The sequence below is a fragment of the Saccostrea cucullata genome, unplaced genomic scaffold (assembly GCF_032062105.1).
Source record: "Saccostrea cucullata isolate Sc308-1 unplaced genomic scaffold, CSIRO_AGI_Scuc_v1 ctg473, whole genome shotgun sequence".
Taxonomy (NCBI): domain Eukaryota; kingdom Metazoa; phylum Mollusca; class Bivalvia; order Ostreida; family Ostreidae; genus Saccostrea; species Saccostrea cuccullata.
The window spans coordinates 373,770-400,225 of NW_026938446.1; the positions used below are offsets into that span (position 1 = coordinate 373,770).

Consider the following 26,456-nt stretch of genomic DNA (forward strand, 5'->3'; position numbering starts at 1 on the left):
AAATTTATTATGTTCCCCAAACGAAGTTGGGGAACATATTGTTTTTACTCTGTTTCTTATTAAGGTCTTCCGTCTTCAGCGGAAGACCTTCGGTTTCTTTTTCACTTTTATTATTAAGGTCTTTCGTCTTCACGGAAGACCTTCTAGTGATTCTACTGTTTCTTATTAAGGTCTTCCGTTTCCAACGGAAGACCTTATTGTTTTCGTTCGGTTTCTTTTTCCCTATTATTATTATTCTTCCAACCGATTTTGTGCACGCGATTTCTCAGAAACGGCTCGGTCGATTTACATGAAATTTTCATATCTAATAGATCATCAACTGATCTTGATAGGTTTTGAAGCGTTTTTATGACGTCACTTCCGGTCGTGAGATATGGACAATTTTTTGATTTTAAAATGCAATTTTGTCTTTACTTACTAGCAAAAACTGCTTAAGATATGAACTGGAGACTAATTGCAGATGATAGTTCATGACTTATAGCGTTGCAGAATCGTCTTTTCGTGCGTCGTCAATACTTCCGGTCGCTACCGGAAGCGAATTTAAAAAACGCAAGTTTTCAACTTTTGTTTTTTAATATTTTTGTTTTAGAATTAAATAGAGACTCTTTTGCAGAAGCGAAATATGTAATTTGTTTGAAAATCGAAAAAGCCAATCTCGAGATACTTGCATTTGAAATCGCGAAGCGGCGATCGGAATGGCTAAATGGTTAGCGCGTTGGATTGTCACGCGGGCGACCCGGGTTCGATCCCCCGTGTGATCCAAAAATTTTGTCATTTTTTTCTGCTCAACTTTTCAATATTTTTAAATTTTAAACCATTTGGAACAATATAATATAAACTTTTAAGCATATCTTGCGTAATTAGGGGTCACAAGGGGCCAGAATGTCAAATCTTTGACGCTTTATATCTTGAAAATGGGGAATATTTTGATAAGCAATATTGAACATAAGATGGTCAGAGTAATGTTCTAAACAATATGCATACTTTGAATTTTTGTAAAACGGTCCCATTAAGGACTTGTAGAAGTGGCCCCTAAACATTTCCATTCAGCATACATGTATCTCCACAACGAATAGAAATCTCTGAATAAGTGTTGAACAAAAAATATTCAAAATCACAAGACCTTTCATTTGATATCAAGAAAAAGGGGTTGACCCCTCAAATTAGGGGCTCAGAAGGGCCTAAATTCTTTTATCTATTACTCTCTAATGATCAATATTTTGTTACACATTACTGAAGCAAAAGTATTTATCTAAACGATTTGCAACAATATATAATACAATTTTGATAATATGTTACGTAATTAGGGGTCACAAGGGGCCAGAATGTTAAATCTTTAACGATTTATATCTCAAAAAGGGCGAATATTTTGATAAGCAATATTGAACAAAAGATGGTCAGAATAATGTTCTAAACAATATGCATGCTTTGAAATTTTGTAAAACGGCCCCATTAAGGACTTGTAGGAGTGGCCCCTAAATATTTCCATTCAGCATATCTGCACAACGAATAAAAATCTTTGAATAATTGTTGAACAAAAAATCTTCAAAATCACAAGACCTTTCATTTGATATCAAGGAAATGGGGCTGACCCCTCAAATTAGGGGCTCAGAGGGGCCAAAAGTCTTTTATCTATAACTCTCATATGATCAATATTTTGTTATACATTACTGAAGCAAAAGTATTTATCTTAATGATTTGCAACAATATATGATACTATTTTGATAATATGTTACGTAATTAGGGGTCACAAGGGGCCAGCATGTCACATCTTTGACGCTTTATATCTCGAAAAGGGGAAATATTTTGATAAGCAATATTGAACAAAAGATGGTCAGAATAATATTCTAAACAATATGCATACTTTGAATTTTTGTAAAACGGCCCCATTAAGGACTTGTAGGAGTGGCCCCTAAATATTTTCATTGAGCATATCTCCACAACGAATAGAAATCTCTGAATGAATGTTGAACAAAAAATCTTTAAAATCACAAGACCTTTCATTTGAGATCAAGAAAAAGGGGCTGACCCCTCAAATTAGGGGCTCAGAGGGGCCAAAATTCTTTTATCTATAACTCTCTTATGATCAATATTTTGTTATACATTACTGAAGCAAAAGTATTTATCTTAACGATTTGCAACAATATATGATACTATTCTGATAATATGTTACGTAATTAGGGGTCACAAGGGGCCAAAATGCTCTATTTTTATGCTTTATGTCTCGAAAAGGGGGAGTATTTTCACAAGCCTTATCAAACAATAGATGTTCAGAATATCGTGACAAAAATGAGAAACTTTAACTTTAACTAGGGAAAACTCAATGTCACTCTCTTTAAACAAATATCTCAGTCAAAATCACATCTCATCTAGTTATTATTATTATTATTATTATTATTTTCCCCAAAATTTTGTGCAGGCGATTTCTCGAAAACTGTTCAGTGGTTTTCAATGAAACTTTCAGGAATTATGCGTCATTATATGAAGTTGTGGCATGACAAGGAAAATTTGGAATACTCACCTTCGGTTCCAAGATATTGACAGTTTTCTGATTTCAAAACGGATTTTTGTTCCCCCTTTTTTTCAAAAATGGCTTAAGATATTAACTGGAGACTTATTAGAGATGATAGATGATCACTTCTAGATTTGCAGAATCACCTTTTTGTGCGTCGTTACTACTTCCGGTTGCTATTGGAAGCGAAATTAAAAAAGTCCGTATTTTCTAACTTTTTTGTTTTTCAATATTTTTCATTTATTTTTGGAATGCTAATAGAAACCTTTCTTTTAATGCTTACTGTATCATTTGTTTGAATATTGATAAATTCAAACTCTAGATATTAACATTTAAAAATCTGAAGCGGGTTCAAAATGGCGGCTGTCTCTGTCATTTCCGACATTTCGCAATTCAGGGTTTACGAAGTCAGCCGAGCGTTTGCTTGAATGAAAGTAAAATAGGATAAATGAAATGTAAAGGAATACTTGGATTCTCACGTCGTTGTTACGTTATAATTCTGTGTCAAACTATGGTTAAATCCTTGGTCGTCTGAAACGTCTTCTATACTTGGTTTTGGCTGGTTCTCAAAGTAGAAAAAGAAAAGACTAAATGTGCAAATGAAATACGATACCTAGTATCGTTTGTTTCGGAAAATTAGATTTTAAATCATGGGTATAAGTAATAGTTTTTAAGAAACAATATGGATGTACATAGTAAGTATAAAACGTAACCACTGTTTTGCGCATGCAGACTTGTGTCATATTCAACTAATAGAAAAGAAAAAAAAAATAAGAAAATCATTTTTCAAAATATCGTTGAATGGAGTTCATATTAACTTTCTTGTCTCAAAGATCGATCTGATTTAAATTATTGAACATAAATGTTATCTGATTCCCTGACTGTAGTAGGCATGCTTTTATCAATATGTTCTTAGTGGGGATGAACAGGAAATAAAAAAAAAGGGTAAAAAGTTTACCAGATTCACTGATTTAGTATTATTAATCTATATACGATATGGAATGTGTAAATATGCTAAATATACTTTCTTAACCTTGAAATTTAAGCTATAAGAACATTCTTGTTTCATTTCCATCGAAGCTATCGCACCTATTTCATGGAACATTCCAAAGAAAAAGCGCGAAGATTTACTCGTGCTGTTTGACACAAAATTATGAATAGTGACCTGCCTTTCATTATTCGAAAACAGATGTACTGTTGCAGAGGTATATACAAGTACATTTAGAGGTTGGTTCTTATAGAGTAATAGTAAGTGGTTTGGATTTTCATGCTAACGACCCGGGTTCAATGCCCTTTGTTTTCATAACAAATTTTATCACTTTTTTCAGCTCAATTTTGCGGGGTTTTTTTCAGAATCGGACGGAAGACCTCTCGTTGCTCGCAACGAGTTTCTTTTCTAGTTATTGTTTTTTTTCTTACCGATTTTGTGCACGCGATTTCTCTAAAACGGCTCGATGGATTCCCATGAAACTTTCAGGACTTATGTAACATCACTTGAACCTTATGCATTTTTTTCCGTTTTGATGACGTCACTTCCGGTCCGGAGTTATAAGCATTTTACTGATTTTTTAAGGGTCAGTTTGTCCGCACGATTTCTCCTAAACGGCTGTAGGTAGACACATGATACTTTCAGGTATGGTAGACCTAAGTCTGTAGATTTGCGGAATGTATTTCATTTTTATCGGAAGTACCGCACGTCGGCGCTCGCAACGGCCCGAAAATAGTCTTATCGCAAATTAAAAAATTTTTAACACCTTTTCTATGATATCTTTTTACCTGGAAATATTTTGTTAAAACATATAGAACAAAAGAAGTGTAGAATTCCAAGATCTTTCGAATGATATCTCTTAAAAAGGGCTGGCCCCTAAAATTAAGGGCCTAGAGGGGCCAAAAGTTTTTCCTTTATATCTCATAATGTATTGAGAATTTGTAATACGTCAAAGAAGCAAAGTTGTTCAAAATGTCAAGTTCAATCCATTGGAGTCATTAAAATACGTCCGTCGATGTCACTTCCGACCAAACCGGAAGTAGTCGAAAAACGCGTATTTTTGCCGTTCTTAACCCGTTTTGGGGTAACATATGTCTCTGGGAGCATAAAAATTAATTTTCCGTCCGTCGTCGTCACTTCCGGTCAAACCGGAAGTAGCAAAAAATGGCTTATTTTAGCATTAATTAACATAAATTAAGGTGATTTATACATTTTTGGGCGTTATTACTCATTTTTGTAAAAAAATGAAAGTTACTTCCGGTTACTTCTGGTCAAACAGGACGGAAGACCTACTCGTTGCTTTGCAACGAGCTTTGCTCTAGTTATTATTATTTTTCTTCTTCTTCTTCTTCTTCTTCTTCTTCTTCTTCCTGGGTACATTTATGTCCGGGAGTGATCTTGTAAACTACACATCCGACTTAGGTAAAACCTTTTTAGGGTCAGTAGGCATGATATGTAGATTTGCGGAACGAAGGTCATTTTGCGCGCACGTGCTTGCAAGAGCGTGCACGTGCAACACGTGAAATGACCGATTTAATTGATATGGGCGTAACTTGTTACATTTTTGATGAAATGCTTTGAAACTCATAATATAAGGATATATTAATAACATAGACAATATGACATGGTCAAATTAGCAAGATCTCACGCGCATGCACGTGCGCTTCGCTCTGATTGGCTGAAACTTAAATCTCAATATCTTTCTTGTTTTTTGACAAAATCCTTTGAAATTTTTAACATAGCCATGCATTAGGATATCCTACAACATGATGTATAGCAATTATCATGAAAACACGTGCATGCACGTGCGCTGCAATCTGATTGGCTTAAACTTTAAATAGCTATAACTCCTTTGATTTTCAACCAAACGGGGTGGGATTTGGAACATAGATATATATAATGGACTTCTACAAGAAGGTATGGTCGTCATGCACATGCATATACGTGCGTGTACGTGCGCTGCAATCTGATTGGCTTAAAATTTAAACAGCTATAACTCCCTTGGTTTTCAACCAAACGGGGTGGGATTTAGAACATAGATAGATGTAATGGACTTCTACAAGAAGGTATTGTCACCATGCTCATGTATGCATGTGCGTGCATGTGAAATGAGTAAAATCAAAAATACATTTGAATGAGCGTATTTTTAATACTTTTGGATTAAATACTTTTGTAACGGGAGATGTAACGGGAGAGGAGAAAATGCAGCGGACCAGACCGGGATTCGAACCCGGGCCCCCTGAAACTCCGGTCAGGTGCTCTACCAACTGAGCTATCTGGCCACCGGCGATCGAACCCGGCTGACCGCCACTCTGATAAAGCTTCATTTATCCTGTGCAATTTTCAAAGACTTTTCTGTTTGTTAAATTTTGATCATTATTTATTATTTGTTATCATTTACAACGGTTAATTCTCACTTTATTAAATTGATAAAACTTACAACTGTGTTTTCATTTAGCGTTGACCATAGTTCAGAAATCCCCTTACCTGGGTTGATCATTGATAACTGGAGATAGTTTACTCCTTTAAGCCAAGTTGGCTAGTAACTTTGTTTTTTTATACACTGAAGAGTTCTACTTCCGGTTACACTTTAATATTCAGTGTATTTAAATATATAGATTGTGTAGACAAGATGATATGGTCATTACGCACATGCATTCACATGTGCACGCATGCAATGCTAAAATTTGAATGAACTTGGTACACTTCTGGGTAAACGTTGTTAAAGTCTCAAATGCTTAGACTTTGTCTTATTTAATGAAGCTTACAGGGCATATGGCACCAAAAGGGAGTTGGGGAGCGTTTGGGGAACATCTGTAACGGTCCCCGTTACAATTAGCACTAGTTATTTAATGGATTTATTCAAACTACCGTTCTTTTTGTGGAGTCGGATAACAAGTAGGTTTCCTTTTTCAATTGTTATATATTTGATAAGCAATTGATTTTAGTTGTGTGCTTTACAAAAAGAGTCCTATATTTATTTAAAGTTATAAAGTATAGTTAGGAAGTTTAAGATCTTTTAATTTGCGTAATCTGAATTTATCATAAATACGCCATGTATGGCTTTAACATATGTTAAAGTGAAAAATACCTATTATTATCAAATGCGGTATTATTTTAAGTATATTACATCCTTTATCAAGTAAATTCATGAACTTGGTTTTTCTATGAAATAATCTTAAGATCGATCTCTTATATATGCTTCTTCCTGCTGCAAAAACAGGAAAAGGTACTTCATAATTGCATACGTTTTAAGCCCTTATCATGAAGTGGAAAAACTATATTTACTGAAGACCCTTATAGCCATGCTATTTTTGGCCCCTCTTAGTTATATTTTTTGACATCGTTAAGCATTTGCAAAATAATTTGTTTCTCTGGACAAGAATGCTTTAATAAAAGTTTTACAAATACAAATAGTACCGTGCCGAACAATCAAGTAATTAGTATATACATGAAATTAATTAGAATTCTTAATGTTGAAAACCAAGATTAAAAGATTAAGTGTCATAATATATTACATGGGGCTTACTTGAAGTTATCCATAAATATTCAGTAAATAGGACAAATGAGAAAGCAACATCTGTAGATTAAAACCCCGTCCTTCTTCCTATGTATTCCTACGTAATGAAAAAAGAATTGCGGATAATGTTTGTGTTCCATTCATTTTAATATAAAGTAAAACTTTCTAATATTTCATATATTAATCAGAATCGAGCAAACTATTGAATTTTACTTCCCATTGTATATTTTACGTTACCGTAATCGAAGATTCAGAGGTATATAGTTTTCCCCTATCCGTCCGTCTATCTGTATATTTGTATGCAAAAACTTTAATCTTGCCCAGAACTTTTAAATTGGTGAGGCTATGGCTTTCATAATTTACAGGTGTATTCTTTGTGACGCAAACTTTCTTTGGGTACCACCAAATTTGACCTCTGTACCTTAATCTATGATTTTGACCTTTATTTGCAAAACTCCAATCTTTGCCATAAGCTGCCATACAGGGGGATCAGTGTTTCACAAACCCATTTTGTTCTTTTAATGTTTCCATTTTATCATTTATACTTCCTTTAAAGTTGTGCACGATTAAAATTTTACAATATTTTCATCAGTCTAAACTTTTCTCCTGCAATAGTCCTCTTTATTTTCTTGATTACTACCACAATTGTTAAGACACCAGGCATATAATTTTCGTTATGGTTGTTTTTATCAATCTGGTATTTTTTTCTTTCATCTATTTATGGTTGTAAATTCAAAGGATGGTACACGTATCACTGTTAATGAGGTTATGCTGAAAGGCTGAAAGTTTGACAATTTCTGTATATTAGATTATGGCGAGTGTAATTTTAAATATAAAGTAGTATTTAATAGTGCAAATTCATAATCACTGTCATATCTCTTCGAGCAACAAAAATATAAACAAAGAGAAAAAATCAGAAAGAAACGCACATTCATTAAGAAATAACAATTCATACCCGGTAGAAAAATATGAATTGTTCGGTGTAACACGGTTTAATTGAGAGAGAGAGAGAGAGAGAGAGAGATTTTACCTAACATGTATCTCTGTCATTAAAAACATTTGGTGTTTTGCTTGCTCAAAAGTATGCCAATAACTTTGGTGGACTTGTTTTGGAGGACACAGAGTTCCGTGACATTGCCAAAAAGAAGATTTTCATCTTTAAGATAAGTTTCAGTACGTTTAATATGCGTTGGATACTTATGTACACAAAAAATTGGGTAGAGTTGCAAGTTATTTTGCAAGTACAACAAAACTAATCAAAGTTATGTAAAATGATTTTTTTTCAGTATATAGTGATAATGAGGAGTGCAAATTTGGCAACTAAAATGATAGTGGATGACTATAAAACTAGAGTAAGCCAAATTTAGTATCCCGCTAAATACGCCTTCTATACGGTAACTAAAACGACGGTGATTTATGTTTCCAGCAAAATGTACATGTATGTTAATTTCATCAAATAAGTAATGAAAAAAAAACTACTTGTTTTATCATTATGGATTTTATTCTGTACTCAGGCATATAAGTATGGAAATATTACAGTTTATGAGTTGTTTTTCACCGGGTAAATCTATGATAGACAATCTATATAAAATCCAAAATAAATTCAATTTTGTAATATCATGTAATATCATGTAAAATACTACATGTATATACAATCAAAGAACCTCACATAGATACTGCATTACTGCACATAGTTGAGAGTAAAATTAAAAACCTTTAACCCCTCGAAAATCATTGTCAACCAAGGTTTTTAACTACATATAGTATTTATGATAATTATGATACTCAACGTTTCATGCAAATACAAACAATGCTGAAAGGTGGTCGAACAAATTTGAGAATTGCTAAGTTCTATAGCGCTGTAGAGCTTTATTTCATCTTTCAAAGGGTAACAGTATTTTTTAATGAAGTGATGTTAATAATTTTTCAGTGTAATAAAAAGCCATGAACACTAACAACGCTAACCTTAAATATTTTGCCATTCTCATAGAAAAATATGACCCAAAGTCATAAAAAAAATACTTGAAACAAAGAATTATATGTACCAGACAGGACAAAGTTTGAAAAGATAAGCACAAAGTGACATATATAAAATACAAATAACAAATTGTAAAGGAAGTAGGGCTGTCACCCATTAAAGCGACTGTACGGCGTTTCTCGTCAAAACAGACTTCTTAAAATTTTCCTATAAGATTTGGAATTTTTTACTCATAAACGTACACACTTTTAGAATATCAAAAGTTTCATAAGTAAATAATTCTGATAATTTCATTAAAATTAATAATTATTTATGGCTCATAAATATATACATCCCAACGCGTTCGAGGTTCCACGTTCCATGCTACAGTACACGTATACACGCATGCGTAGTTTTCATAACCAAAACAGCATGGTACATGTAAGAAAGGGAAGCCCGGTAGGCCTGCTACATCAACAAAGTGAAACAAAAAGAAAAAGACACCAAAAAAGGGCCTGAAAAAGCAACTTTCCTGACAAAAATTTATTTGGGAGATTCATATAAAAGAATAAAACTCGGCGACATAATCACATTTACATGGGGCTGGCGAAGGTTTTTCTCAACTGTACATGTTTGTTGATATGTTTTATCATTTCTCGTATCTCCATGATATTCAAAGAATAAAAATCAGTGTCACCTCAACATAAAAATGCACTTATGACATATAATATTTATTGTCATTTGAAGCGCAAATTGTGCTGGAACTACAGAAAATATTTTGTTTGACATTTTGCCGCGATGACCTTTGATTTGGTGGATTTTCCTTTCCAGGACCCAAATACACAAAACGTCGACATTTGTACTTAATTATGTTAAATTCACCTGAAAGCAGACTTAAATGTTAAAGATTATTAATTTATCGGAAAGTTACATGTTCAATATTTTGCTTTTGAGAATTTCTTTAACCTGATATTCCATTATAATTGTAAACCCTACAGTGTAGGCAAATAAACAGAACTAAGTAGTACGACCCTTGATTTTCCGGCAGACTCTAATTACGTGATTTTTTTTATGAGGAAAGAATATCTATGTTTCCAAAGCTGCTGACTTCAACTTTTTTCCTTATATCTTAATGATATATTGGACAAATTTGAATGAAAAAGCACACGATTGGCAGCCGTACAGTCGCTTTAAAGGAATCAATACTAGTATTCTCGCAACAGTAACTGCTTGATTACAACACAATGAATACAAAAATATTTTTGAAAAAGGAATGTATGTATTTAAATTGATTGCATAAATATAGTTGACTTTATTTACAAAACCATATCATGAATATATGTTGTGTCACATTTACTGGTCTTTGACAAACTACTCAAAAATGAAATGAAGTCATATCTTAGACTGTTTCTAATTTTACTAGCGTATATCGTGAAAAAGATCATTAAAAAGATCTTGGAATCTTATAAAGGATTAATAATTATAAAAAAAATTCAAACAGTAATCTACATAAGCTCTAATACAATTAGTTACACAGTCAGTTACATGAAGGGACCTAATACGGAGTCATACAGAATGCACGTGTGAAATAGAAATCCGTATTGGGCGAGGCGAAGCCGAGTCCCAATACGGATTTCCATTTCACACCCTGTATGACTCCGAATTAGGTCCCTTACTGACTGTGTTTCGAATTTATTTCGCTGAAGACCTTTTAAAATATTCAAAAATTTATGTGCATATTATGAAAATATCAAGTTTTAATCCAATAACAATCAACATAAAAATATCGTACATGTAACAAGAAATTTAACTAAACTACCTACGCAAACTATTTGAGAATTTTTGAACATTTGAACATTTTATTTCACTTTAGGGCCTCACATGAGGCATAAAAGTACAAACAAGAAATAAATCAACAATGATAATGTAACAAATGAACAATGGATTAACATATATACAATATTAGTTTTGAAGTACTTAAGGGAATTCAAGAGTGAAATAAAGACATTACAATATCACAAAATTTATTAAGGTAAATTTATCATCACTATTAAATAAATTGAAAAAAAAACTGTCGATATTTTTCACTTTGTAAACATTTTCAGGTATATATTTTCTTCTTTCATCATTGAAAAAATTGCAATTAAAAATATCATGAAATTCATCTCCAATTTCTCCCACACCATAGCTACAGAGATCATATAATCTTTCTGCTCTATCTATATTTAAAAACCTTCCACGTTCAATGGGTAAATTGTGATTACATGTAACACATCGAAATTTGCTTCAACTATAAATAAGATCATAGGGTAACAAAGAAAAATATTTTTCTAGACCAAAGTTTGTTTTATAGATCCTACAATTAATACATTTAGGAGAATTAAAAATACAATATGCATGGGACTGAAAATCAGTCAAATTATTTAGAAATAATAAAAACAAAAGTAAGATAGGTTATCACCTTGTCTAACACCGACATTACACATAAAAAACACAGAGCATTTCGTACTATTTCTTACACAAGATTTGGCATATTTATGTAAGTTCTTCAAAACATTTAGCATTTTACCATTAATATCGCTGCGCAGGAGCTTCTGCCAAAGTAAAGTTCTATAAACTGAGTCAAAGGCTTTTTTATAGTCAATCAATGCACAATATATTTTTTTTAATTCCTGGCCAAATACAAGTCAATAAATTGAGACACTTCAACTCAAGTTAAAAATATGACCTACAGTTCTATTTCCGAAAACCTGTCTGCTCTTCGCAAAAAATACCAGAATTTTCCAAATAAAAGGAAAGCCTATTATTCACAGTTTTTAACAGTTTCCCGAAACAACTCAGTATATTAGTTATTCCTCTATAATTGTCTGGGTTTGCACGATCTCCTTTATTTTTAAAGACTATACATATAATTCCCTTTGCTTTGCCATTTTTCAATGATTTGACAGCATAAAAACCTCTTTTTCAGTCATATTTTATTTAATTACTGAATTATATCGCAAATCAAAATCGAAATCTACTTAGAATTGTTTAGTTCCTTAAAGTGTTCATAAAAGGTGTCTAAAGCTACAGCATTAATAATACCTTTACCACTCTCACAATTTTTATTTAAATGGGACCAATATGCAAAATTTTAAGGCGTCATGTGATTAGCTTTTATCCAATCAGCAATCTACAAATAAGTCTGAAGCGGGATAATGTGTTTGCTGCCTATTTGATGGGTTCAGAAATAGTGCCAATAACTAAGTTTCCAATGGATATCCACTGTCGTAAAACACGGACGTCTGGAAATTCCAGAGGTGGAATTAGGTGGAGTAAGCATCCTTTGTTGAACGATCACATGAGCCGTCATGAGTCCTTTGTATGATCAGGTAGACAAAACATTACAGAACTCAGTAACTGTGTGCAAGTAATATCTCCTTACTTATTTAACCTTTGTGTAGAAATTTTAGGACATATGATACGACAAAATAAAAATATCAAAGGCATTAAAATAGGGAAGGAAAAAGTCTGTCTACTACAATATGCAGATGACACAGTTCTTTTTTTGGATGGATCAGAAAAGAGTTTAAAAAGTGCACTTGATCTTCTTTTTCAATTCTCAAAATTCTCTGGATTAAAGCCTAATATTTCAAAAACAAAAGCAGTCTGGATTGGATCTAAAATTAAAACAGAAAATACTTTATGTAGTGATACAGGATTAAAATGGACAAATGAACCATTTACTGTTCTAGGCATAACATACACTGCAAATCTTGAAAAGATGGAAGAGCTTAATTTTGATAATAAATTTAAACTTATTCAGAAAGAAATAAATCATTGGTCTAAAAGAAATATTTCATCTTTAGGAAAAATAACGGTAGTAAAAAGTTTGCTTTTATTAAAGTTTACACACTTATTTATTTGTCTTCCGAAACCAAGTGTGCAGTGGATACAGCAACTAGAAAAAACTCTGTATAAATTCATATGGGGAAATAAAATTGACAAAATATCCCGAAAAACGTTACAGTTAGACTTTGAGAGAGGTGGATGTAGAATGACTAATATAGAAACATTTATTAAATCCCTAAAATTAACATGGATTAGAAGAATATTTACAAATAATTCAAACTGGATAAACATTTTTTCTGAAATTACTGGTTGTAATATTAATAAACTTTGTCAGGTTGGATCTGAATATTGTAAACAAAGGGCAAAAATCATACAAAATATTTTTTGGAAAGAAACTTTGCTTTATTTTGCTGAATTTTTAGAAAGTTTTAATTTTCATGATGTAGATATATTGTTAGAACCATTGTGGTATAATAATAAGATAAAGATTCAAAATAAATGTGTATTTTATAAGACATTGTATGAAAAAGGGTTCCATGTAGTACATGATTTATTTGATACAGAAGGCAATTTTATTAGTTATGAAAGTATCACAAATGATTATTTAGTTAAGTTGCCATTCACTACTTATGAGGGACTAAAGCAAGCAGTTTTATACTCATGGCCAAATGTCAAACAATTGTCAGAAACTACTTATGGTAAACCATACCAACCTGAATTTTTAAAAATACTTTGTCAGAATAAAAAAGGATCCAGAAATATTTATGATCATTTAATGTCTAAAATACAGCACAGACCTATTTGTGAAAACAAATGGGCTATTGATTTAAAGTTGGAATCTGATTTTAAGTGGAAACATATTTATACAAACTTGAAATACTTAACTAAAGATTCAGCACTGATATGGTTCAATTATAGAATTATTCATAGAATTTTAGGTACAAATAAATACTTACACTTGTCTAAAATTAAAGATTCTCCACTTTGTTCAATATGTGAACAAGAACCAGAAACAATTAAACATTTATTTTTTTATTGTCCACAAGTTTCTGTGGTTTGGCTGGCACTGTCAGATTGGATTTTTCAAAAGTCTGGTAAAAGAATTGAATTTGATGTAAAGACTGTTATTTTTGGTAGTTTTGAAAAAGATCATGTAGCTATAAACTTGATTATTCTGTTAGTGAAGAAATATTTATTTCAGCAATCCAGAAACAACTCTTGTATTGTTTTCAAAGATATTTTGAGAGTTCTATATAATTACTATACTTTAGAAGAAAAGCTGTCAGAAAATATTTTTTATAAAAAAAGATGGTCCAATTGGAAATGTCTATTTAATGTGTCAAATTTTGAAAATGTTCTTGACTAATTATTGTTAATATACTTAGTGTCTTCTTTTCCAACATGTATGAAAGGATGTGTGAAAGGTTTTGTATATTTGTGTGTTTGTTATGAAAATAAATTTAAAAAAAAAAAAAAAAAAAAAAAAATGATGTGCAAGTAAATTTTCTCCTTGATCTTTTAATTTCCTTTGGTGCAAATGTTAAAGCAAGAAACAATCGAGGATTATCTACCTTTGATGGTGCTAAATCTTATTTGAAAGATCCAGGAATTGAACTTTTCTTGTTAAGAAAACTTGTAGGCGCTGGACTTTGGATTCAAGATTTTTCACCTGACACAGTTTTAACATCTGCCTGTATTACAAAGTACACCTGGTCACTGTATGTACAAGGACTATCTAATTTGCAGGAACAGCAAATGACACTCAAGCAGCAATGCAAAAATGCTGTGCGAAAAGACCTTCACTTAACTAGTGGCAAAACAATGAAGCAGTCTATTGAATGTTTACCTCTGCCAACTGACTTGAAAAAGTTTTTGCAATGATGTTACTGGATATGCAAAAAGTAGAGAACACAAATTGAACTATAGAACAAAATGATTATTATATTTGTTTGGCATTGATTTCCCATGTGTTCATTTTTCCAGGTGTGTTAATTACATGAACAATTATTGTATTACAGTAGATGTACTAAGTGTTATCATTTTTGTGTACTTTTTATAGAAATAGTTTTTGTGTGTAAATTTATATGGGGGAATACCGGTAATAAAAGTTTCTTGCAGTAAGTCAAAAAAAAAAAAAAAAAAAAAAAAAAGTAATTAGTGGGGTCTATGTTTAAATGTCCTCTAAGTTTTCTTTCTCGCAACTTGAATGCAAGTCACAATGAAACACTGTCTTCAGCAAAATTTCATGATAAACTTAGGACAAAATAGGAACCTGCTTAACATTAATCACATACGACGCACCAAGAATACTTAATGGTTGAGAATTTTATGCAATATGCGAAGAAAAACCCTAAAAAAAATTTCAATTTGCTAAGCTGGAAAATAGTATTTGAGTATATGCTTAAAGGCTTAAGAATTCTTAACGCATATGGCACCTAAATTTTCTATCCTTAAGACACCTTGTTCTTCAGATACTTGAATAATATCAATGATATAAATTAACAAAATATCTTTGCATAAATTCTACAACTTGACAAACATTATATGAGGATTATAAAACTAGCCCCCTAATGGTAAGTGTTATCTACATGTAGTTACTAGAATCATAAACTTAAAAAGATCAATACATGTATTCCGTTAAAAATCTCACAGCCAAGCGGAATGCAAACCTTTTCTAAATCGTTACTTATCAAAGTACTCACATACACAAAATATCAGATCATTTAATCAATTTTTAATCATTTTAATTTTAAAAAGTATTGAAAACCAAGTGGAACCGAATGATAGACAGACAGAAGGAACGAGGAGAAAACCTATACATGTTGTCACCTCCGGTTTCATTAGTAAGGGACTAATGAGCAAGTTCTCTGTTAACGCTTTCGTATTGGTGGTCTGTTTCTTGGAATGTGACTTGAACACTCTCATAGGTCTCCTTTACTCTTCTTTCTCGGTCTCTATAAAATGAATACTGTGTCATCAGGAATCCACTTGTATATCTTTACGTGATACTTCAAATATACACTATATATATAATTCTATAGTATTTGAAAAAAAATTGAAGTACCTTCTTCGTTTTACCAGGAATATAAAAAGCAGGACAGCAAACGTGATTACAAGAAGAACTCCAAGGACGGAAACAGCAATTATATAGGGTTTTGTTTGAGTGTCATCAGTTGATTGTGTGATCCCTACAGATAGAGAAATATTTTAGTGAATCATTCATTTTAAAATATACATTTTATATGGGAAAAAGGCTATTAAGAAAAAATTGAGCTACAAACTTTTAGTGCATACACTTGGTTAAACAACAAGTTAATTCAGAGAATTTGTGTCCCCCGCTTAGGGAAAAAGTAAACCATGCGCAGTTCGCGGGGAGGGGGGGGGGTCGGATCCCCCTGACTGAATTTGTAGAATTATTAAATGTATACTGAAGCAAATAAAATATGCCAATATGGATATAAAGATTTGATTGCTTATTCTTTATTATGTGTATAGAAAATTCTGATATATGGAATATTTATCACACTGTAATGATGATTTTATGAGTTTATACAAGCCAGACCTCATAAATTTTTCATTTTACATGCTGAATACTATCATTTAGTAGAAAAAAAAGTATTTCGGAAAAAAAAGAACATGAACCATCCAGGATTCGAACCCGGTGCCTCTCACATGTGAAGCGAGAGACATACACTGTACCACGGAACCGCTTACGCTCAGCGATAATTATTTGCAAACATGAAGTCACATACATGTATATATATTCACGTTCGATATTGTCAAAATTTTACACAATGCATGGTGTCTAATTTAGCCTTTATTAAACCACAGGAGTCTGAAGTTTAAATCGTAAAAAAAAAAAAAAATAAAATAAAAAAAAATTCCGGAAAAAAATTTTCCTACCCTTAACTAAAAAAAACCCCAGGATGGCAACGTGTTTTGGAGGGACCCACCTAAACAAATAGATCTGGGCTTGGTCGGAAAAATCTCGCAACTAATTCAGTATCCGGAGTGTTTGTGCTATTTATTCAAGTTAAGAAATCAAATCTGCTTGACGACTACGGGCTCTTCATGGCCTTTTTTCCAGTTTGACAGCTCATCCTGGACTCCATGCCACTAAACCGGAAGTGAACTTCGAGGTGAATATATGACGTAATTGAAGAAAAGAACCAAAAAATGCATGTAAAACTTCATGTACAATTTTATGTTACCATACGTGATCAATAAAAAGATATATTTTTCAAACAAAATAATGCTTTATAAGGGCGCTTAGTCTAACTGTTTGGCTCTTTGTCGACATGGCTTTTCAGTGATTTAAATTTGGCGCTTGTATAAACTGAATTATCTGTCCCTGGTACACATCGTCGTAAAAGTAATAAAAAGAATAAATAACTTTTTAAAGTTCTCTTAAATATATTTAAAATAACTGAATAAAATTACGTTGAACAATTATTTATTTTATTTCATTTGAACAAGTTTTTATAAACGTCAAATATACACTGCGAGATTCTCTTCCGGTTTAGTGGCATGGAGTCCAGGATGAGCTGTCAAAGTGGAAAAAGGGCTAGGAACGGCCCGTAGTCGTCAAGCAGATTTGATTTCTTAACTTGAATAAATAGCACAAACACTCCGGATACTGAATTAGTTGCGAGATTTTTCCGACCAAGCCCAGATCTATTTGTTTAGGTGGGTCCCCCCAAAACACGTTGCCATCCTGGGTTTTTTTTAGTTAAGGGTAGGAAAATTTTTTTCCGAATTTTTTTTTTTTTTTTTTTTTTTTTTTTGACGATAAAAACTTCAGACTCCTGTGATTAAACAGTTCTAATAGTTGTAACAAGTATTAGCTTTCCTAAAAAGCTTGTCTGACGTGGTTTGCTTAAATTCATAAAGAGGAAAGAAATAATATACATGTATTTCTTTTATAATTTCTTGCGTTCGATAATATATATCTTTCAAAGACCATGCCTAAACAATATTGTTTACAAAGAAAATTAGATTTAAGCTAATGGCTCAAGGATTAGACTTGCGTCAAATTTTTACTTGACGATAAAATTTTATTAATTATAGAATTGATTTCTTTTAATTTGCACATAACAACACCTCTGTGAAACAATATTAAAAATATTTTAATTTTGGTCTGCTTGACGTCTTATTTCTTCCACTTCAATTTATTATATAATAAAGATTTTAACTTTTAGCTTAAGATGTTTAAAGATCCCGGGGACTGCATTTTTCAAATAATGTTTTTATGTTAAATAATCTAACTGATTTTTTTATTCAACAAACAAAATAAAATGAAGGATGTAAATGAAATCAATGGGAAGATATTTGATCACTTAATGGGCGCATATTTAAACAGCGATAACAATCTAGGCAGAGTGTTACACATGCTGACCATTCCCCTGCTGTTCTTGAGAGCTTTCATTGCTTCTCAAACCATTTGATGTACAATGAATCTCTATTTAACACCGTTACAAAATTGATGGATGAAATTCTAAAGTATCTATAGGAAAGGAAACAAGAAGATGCAAGCTTATTTACAATGTAATCGTCCGAAATATTGTCGTTGGATAGGAGTAAATTATTAACATGTACTTCAGCCAACATGCAAATCTATTTACACAAAGAATTAAACTTGAATGAGACTTTTTTTTCTTTTTTCACTGCATTTTTCTCAGGCACTGTATTAAACAGTTTTTACAATATGGGAGCAGGGCAACGAAGAGAAAATATTTGACTATGTGCCTGATGTTTATAGGCCCATGTAAATCAATATGTCAAAGGTATCCTTTTACTGAAAATAAGCAATCAAATAATTAATCATACAATGTAAAAATGATTTATTCTCTGATCAACAACACAAAAATAACAGTGAGCTCTATATAATAGGGCATTTTTTTTTAAGAGAACAGAAGCGGACATGTTCGAAGATGAAAGCACGGATTATACTAAAGACAAAATCACCCAGTAATGTAAATAAAAGATTAAAAACTCATTTCCTCCTGGGCCGAACTAAAAGCGTCTTTGGAGATTATGCATGTATCGAAATTTCCACCATCGAACTATCTAAACAAATTCATCGAACGACTGCATAAATAAGCCCTGGTTAAATCTAGTACTGTCTGACGCCGTGACGTCAGACAATAAGAATATCAAGTCCGGCCGCCGAGAACCTGTTTTATGCGTAATAACTCTCCTCATGCCCCAGTGCTAAAAATAGTTCGGGGGGGGGGGGGGGTCGGACCCCCTTAATTGAATTTGTAGAATTATTAAATGTATACATGTATACTGAAGCAAATAAAATACGCCAATATGGATATAAAGGTTTGATTGCTTATTCTTTATTACATTGTATGTGTATAGAAGATTCTTTTTATAGGGAATATTTATCACACTGTAATGATGATTTTATGAGTTTGTGCAAGCCAGACCTCATAAATTTTTCTTTTCACATGAATACTATAATTTAGTAAAAAAAAAAGTATTTCGAAAAAAAAAACCATCGCCCGGGATGCGAACCCGGGCCATCTCACGTGTGAAGCGAGGGACATACCACTAGACCACGGAGCCGCTTTAAACTCCTGGAAATTATATGCAAAGATGAAGTCACATACATGTATATATTCACGTTCGATATTGTCAAAATTTTACACAATGCATGATATCTAATTTAACCTTTATTAAACAGTTCTAATAGATGTAATAAGAATATAAAGTTCACCAAGAACCTGTTTTATACGTAATAACTCTCCCCATGCCCCTGTGCTAAAAATAGCGACATGTAATACAATAAATACTAATAAAACAAACGGGGGACACTTTGAGGGGTGAGAGAGGTCCTAGGGAGTTTTGGTATAAAATTACATTTCAAAAGCTCAAAATCTTCTTGAAATATTGCTTGGAAATGATAGTGTTTCATAAAGACAGAATGTATAAATAAACGACCTTGAACTTTGAGGTTGTTGTTATGTAAAATTTCATTGCAAAAGCTCAGAGTTGTCGAGATATCGCGCGGAAGCGAAAGTGTTATAAAAGACAGAATTTGCGAATTTATGACCTTAACCTTTGACCTTTTGACCTCAAAATCAATAGGGTTCTTCTTTAGTCCATAGGGAGTTACTATGCAAAATTTCATTGCAAAAGCTCAAAGGGTTCTTGAGATATCGTGTGGAAACGAAAGCGTTACAGACAGACAGAAAGACGGACGGACGGACGGACAGACCCAAATTATATCCCCCACTTTTCAAGCGGGGGACAACAAATTATACATGTAATGCATTTGCGTTCTATTTATAATTTTGTTTTCTCGTTACCAGGCTTGGAATATTATCAAATCCTTAGAAATGAAACAACGATTTATCTATAATCATGCATAGATATTATATTGTTAAAAAGTTAAAATGAAGTGTGAAATGCACGGTAAAAGGACAATTTTGTGGTTATATGTATTTCGACTGTACATAATATAGAGAACAATTTCAGCTGATTGTGCATGTACCTACTCTTATTTCAGTTAGATTAAGACGAATTTTGAATTTTACAAATATAAACAAAAACTGTATTGATAGCATTGTCTTTTCTATTTTCTTTTTTCATTAATTATTTATTGTGTCAAACTTACTTTTCCAACAATTTTCTCCTGTAAAACCTTCTTGACAGCCTTGAAGACATTCACCACCCATATCACAAACTGATCCAACACAGGTTATACTACATTCCGTATCACATTGGGTCCCATAAAACCCTTCCTTACATTTTGTACAATTTCCAAACCTTTGATCACATATTCGACAGTTTTCTACGGGACAGGATACATTACAGAAATCACCGTAAAATGAACTTTTACATCCATCTACACACTCTCCATTAAATCCACATTCGTCCTTACAGTTTACATTACATTGACATGCCCTGCCTGACCAGCCCTCGTTACAGGAGGTACAGTAATCTGAAGCATTACAGGTCAGACAATTTGGAGGACAAGAGAACTCACAGGAGCTTCCATAGAATCCAGGTTTACAGGAGAGACAGGAGTCCCGTGAAGTACAGTTATAACAATTTTTATAATAGCAAGGCCAACAATATTGTCCATAATATCCTGGTGAACACTGGGTACAGTTGTGGTAATCATAACAATGATCACAATTTGTTATGCATTCAGTTAAACATCCTTTCCCATACTTTCTATTATTACAACCGTATGTACAAATCCCATCCATGTTACACAAGTTATTAATGCAATTTCTACTGCAATCCTCGCACAAATCTCCAGTAAACATAGGTTTACATCGGGTACATTTCGAATCACTGTCACAAGACAAGCAATTAGATGAACATTTCTGGCATTTGTTTTCTGTGTCTAGATAGTAACCTTCATCACATTTCTTACACAAAACAGCTGAACCAGATGTAATGCATTCTGTACAATATTTTTTGGAACATTTCATACTACAATTCGGACCTATCCACCCTTCATTACAGCCATCGATACATTCCCCATCCCTCAGACACGTATCTGATATGCAATTCTTACTGCAGAGCTGTGTACAATTTTCACCATATCTCCCAGCAATACATTCATCACAACGACCGTTATTTTTATCGCAATTTTTTTCCCCGCCACACGTTTGTGGGCATTGCAATTCACATTTCTGCCCATACATTCCATCAACACAAGATGAACACTGACCATCTGAAATGCATGTGGTACATTTTTTACTGCAAAGTGTTTCGCATTTAGGGCCGAAAAATCCATCTTTACACCCCCCTGAACATTGACCAGACTCATCACATTTATCATCTTTGCAATTCTCTGGACAGGAAATGCTACAATTTCGTCCATAAAAACCAAGATTACAATTCCGACATCCAGTTAACATGTCACAATCATCTGGGTTACAGTTGATGCATTTCAAACTACAATTTTTACCGTAAGTGCCTGCAATGCACACACAACTGCGTCCATTTACGTCATCATAACATGTTGAACAAAATTCGGACATTCTTTGTCACACTTATCCCCATACCAACCAGATCTACAACCCAATAGACAGTCTCCTGTAAATCCATCACATTGGTTGTTCAAGCAGTTTGCACATATTTTGTCACATAAGTATCCATATGTACCACGACTACATTCTGTAAATAAAATATGAATGCATAAAATGTTTTAATCCGTTTTTGTTTAAAAAAAACAGGTGGCTGCTTCAAAAGGAATTTGATACCCGGATACATTTCTTAAATTTTTAACTACCCCGGGTTGTTAAAGATAGTGGTTTGTTTGGCAGTGGAATAACTTATATTAAAAAATGGTCGCTATCACAATTTACTTTTCTTAAGAACTTGATATCACCTCTGGCATTTCCAGAGGTCTATATTTAAACCCTGCTTACAGATTCGTATTGTTTTGGGTTTTTATTAAATCGATAACTGTTATATTTTTTACTGTTTTTCACTGCAATATAAATACTACAGAGCACATTTCTAATCCTGGTGACCTTTAAAAAAAATTTTAAAACGTTTTTAATGTTCATATTTATATTCCTACAAATAACCATAACCCCATTTTTGGCCTCACTCTAGTAAGGGGTGATTTAATTTATTCAATTATAAATCGATTTTAATTTGAATAAGTTGTCCTTCTACTCTTTATTTTTGATCATTTATTCCAATATAAAACCGGAAGTCAAACCTTAGCTCACTGATCATGACAAATCGTTGCTAATCAAAATCAAATTGAAAATGAGGGCTTAAACTAATATTTTATTTTTATTGAAATGTCGGGGGGGGGGGTATATTGTTTTTGTCGTCTGTCTGTCTATTTGTCCGCAAAAAATTGACCTTGTCCATGACATTTAAGAAGGTCGGTCTATAGTTTATTTATTTCACAAGTGTAGATCTTTTCTCTTCGGATTCCAACAAATTTGACCTCTTTATCCTGACCTTGGAGTTCGACCAACTTTTGCAAAAAATACCAAACTTTAACCTTCGCCATAACGCCTTAAGAGTTCATGGTTCTAGAACGTTCATACTTCACGTGTATTCAGTGTAACAACACCTTTCAAAGGGTGTAAACATAATTTAAATCGCAATGTTCTTGAAATTTGCAGAAAACATGCGTATTTGACTACCTTCAGCAAAAAATTAAAATAAGAGCACAGCCTAGGTCAAAAATATAAACATGCTTTTTGATCTTCAGAAACAGATCTTTTATTATGTATTTGCATATTTTGGATCAGAGGTTGTGCTCTATATGAAATATTGAAAAAAAAAAGTACTTTAACTTTAGGCCATTTTCAAAGGAATGTACAGGATATGAGGAAATTGATGCGCATTTAATGACGTCATAATGCATTGACTCGAGGGAAAATAATGTCATGATAAGTAGATACGTGGTTACCAACACTTCAAGTGATAAACACTGCATTTGCAACCTATAAAGAGATCAGTCTTGATTTTTCAGAAATTCTCAGGGCAAAATAAGGTACAAAGTGGCTCTTGCTCTAAGGCAAACATGTACTTTGAAGAAAATAACCTTGGTCATAACCTTTGAACAGTTGATGCTAGGTCATTTATAATTCATTTGTCTACTCTTATACCAAGGATCTTCCCTGGGTACTCAAGGAAAGGTCCTGTCACAAGAGATACACCTGTGAAATATGACAGCCATAGTTCCATCCAGTCAAAAGTTATTGGCAAGGTTAAGTTTTTGAGGCCAAACAGACAAACAGCTAGACAGACAGACGGACGAACACGATAAAATTAAATACCTCCGAAACTTCGTTTATGGGGGCATAAAAAATTACAATTCTCAATAAAGCTTTTATTTAAAAATTAGTAAACTATGGAAGGAAGTCGATGTACAAGCACATGTATTTTATGGAATTTCGGCTATCACTTACACTTTTGAAAACTAACATGACGTATTAACAGTATTATCTTCTCTAACTTTTCCTGCGAGATAATTTGCACTGAAACTCATTCCTATGAATCCAGTAAAATGCTATCTTCATAACATTGATAATCAACGATATTATTATACCTTCAGGTTAAATACTAAAATCTGATTGGTTTAGACGCAGTTAACAATCCGTTCTATTAGCAACACACGTGACAACGGGTAACACAACGGTAATGTCATATGCGTGGAAATTATGCGCGTACGGTTCACCGTAGAATTCTTAAAACGTCAATAAAAGCTTGCGTCCGATGTAGCTTTCTTGAAAATGTTACAAACGACAGACGAAACATGCTTGCGAATGCAGAAATAACGAAACTTTATATGATAAAGGACTCTTACACTATCAGACAATTAAGAGGTCAGTTAACCTTTTTCGCAGTAGCGGGGATAGGCCGGAGTTTTAAAGCTTTCTAAACTTGAACGTAAAGACGATCGACGATTTTTTTTTTGCTGACATCCTAAATCAATAAGACATTCAGCATAATAAAATAAATGGTGCATGTTTTGGAGGGTAACAGTTGAAATTGACACCCCTCGGAAAACCATTGCTGACGCGTCGGTTGACAATGGTTTTCCTTGGGGTGTCAATTTCAACTCTTACCCTCCAAAACATGCACCACTTATATAATAGAACAACTTGCAAAATGGTTGTACATACCAAAAACCTTTACTTCATAAATCACTAAACTCCCCCAGTCGGTGCTCTTGTAGATAACGATTTCATTTCCAGTCATTACATTAGCACAGGTAATATTAATTTCAGTATGATATCCTGGAGTTGACGTAATAGTTCCACATAAGTTAACATCTTGTAACCAGGTTTGAGTTGAGTTTATCACATACACTTCATGTAGCGTTTCTACATTACCTGTAAAATAAATGTAAAAATATATATATAAACAAGAAATGGATTTTCAAAAAAGCCTGCCTAACTAAAGCAAACAATATCTATGGAACTTATTAGCAAGCGATGTGCCAAACGTTTCCGCCAGCAAGGTGCGACATTGTTGCGTTACTTCATTATATAAGATACAGGGTGTTTTCACAATATATGTCACACATCTAAATGGGCATAATCTGAATATCGAGCATGATACCAAAAATACCAAAAACACTAGGTAAGCGTATTGTTATAAAATTATGATATTGCAAAGTATTGGTGAAATTCTGATATACCATGAAGTAACTGATGATATAATCAGTGATGGCGTAATTTCAGCTGTTCTCAATATGAGTACAACTTGAAGCAAAAATCTGTAGTAAACTTTTATTATAAGAACGATATACTTAATATTGTACAGGGTGTGAAAAAATATCCAGTCCAAAAACTGCTGTCTAGTTTACATATATTTAAAAGAATAATTAGAGGGTTTAAACTAAATTATAAAAGATGAAAGACAGTGAATTCCTGCCTTCTACCCCCCCCCCCCCCCACATGTGTATTAAGCGTATTTAGAAATCTTAAATTTGAGTTAAGTGTGTCTGCATACAAGATTCCAGTTAAAGTTTGCAAGATGGATTTAAAGGAAGAGCGAAAGGAGTGGACACCAATTAACACCTACTGGTAGTTCCGAAACGACACATTTATTATACCCCCCGCTTGAAAAGTGGAACGGTATGTCCGTCCGTCTGTACGTCTGTCCGTCCGTCTGTTACGTTTTGGGGTACCTGATCTCTTATCCGCAACTCCTCTCATACCACTGAAGGAAATTTAATGAAACTTTCACAGAATCTTTATTACATATTGCCATAATTTGTGCACCTCCTATTTTACTTTTTGATCTGACATATTTTGGATTTTCCAGAGGAAAACATGGATACTGCCATTATATTCATATTGGAGGCGGTGGTATCATTTAGTGAGTTCACTGCTCATAGTACATCTAGTTTAAATGCAACATTAGATAAAAAAAAAAAAGATATACACTTTGGGGGTTCTAAAAAGCAAGATAAAAAAAAACAAGAAATATCCTAGGAAACCTACAAAACAGTTGTCCTACAGAAATTTCTAAACATCAGTCTCTTTGGTTATTATACCTTGAAAAGTAGATTAAAATATCAAATAACACAATATAGATATCCTCTATATATACTCATATGGGAGGCGGGGTATTATTTAGTGAGCTCATTGCTCACAGTACCTCTAGTTTAATGTTGGGAAAACACTTCAAGATTAACATGATAGGATTTGTTGCCATAGTAACTGAAGTGGAGAATGTTGGATACTTCTGACTGATAAAAATAATTTTGAAAATATGTCTTTAGATTTGTGACATATATTGCGAAACACCCTGTATTAGCTGCAGAACTGTAGCTCTCTGCTTGAGAAAATTCGGACAGATAAGTCAGAGAGCTACAGATCCAAGCGTTGTAAAAACTTTCGATTTACGCCGACATTGTACATGGCACATACCGGATACCAGATTTTTATTGTTTGATTGGTACTTGTTTCTAGACTTGGGGTGGGGTGGGGTTCAGGTATATTTGTATCTTACGTTATTTGAGCGAAAATGAATGTGATGCCTTTCTTCCGTGAAAAGTATTTATATGTACACCATCATTAAAATAACATCATTCATGTGAACAAATTAGGACTTAGCAAAAACAACTGCGGTGAGCCCGTTGTTCGGCATCTGAAGATATAAATTAACATTTTGCAATATAATTCACCTTGTCTCATATTCTGTT

The 26,456-nt window shown here is 33.0% G+C and overlaps 2 protein-coding genes across 7 annotated transcripts in view; both read right to left on the reverse strand.

Moving 5' to 3' along the window:
• The window catches only part of LOC134250297 (receptor-type tyrosine-protein phosphatase kappa-like), a 127,097-nt gene that overhangs the window by 51,275 nt on the left and 49,366 nt on the right, over positions 1 to 26,456 (reverse strand). The gene's annotated exons all lie outside the window — the stretch shown is intronic.
• LOC134250303 (cell death abnormality protein 1-like) lies at positions 15,184 to 21,940 on the reverse strand. Its single transcript, XM_062732662.1, has 3 exons — positions 20,430 to 21,940; positions 15,873 to 15,996; positions 15,184 to 15,762 (listed from the first exon to the last, which is right to left on the reverse strand). Exons 1-3 carry the CDS (start codon positions 21,808 to 21,810, stop codon positions 15,660 to 15,662), a joined length of 1,608 nt encoding a protein of 535 aa, XP_062588646.1. The 5' UTR covers positions 21,811 to 21,940; the 3' UTR covers positions 15,184 to 15,659.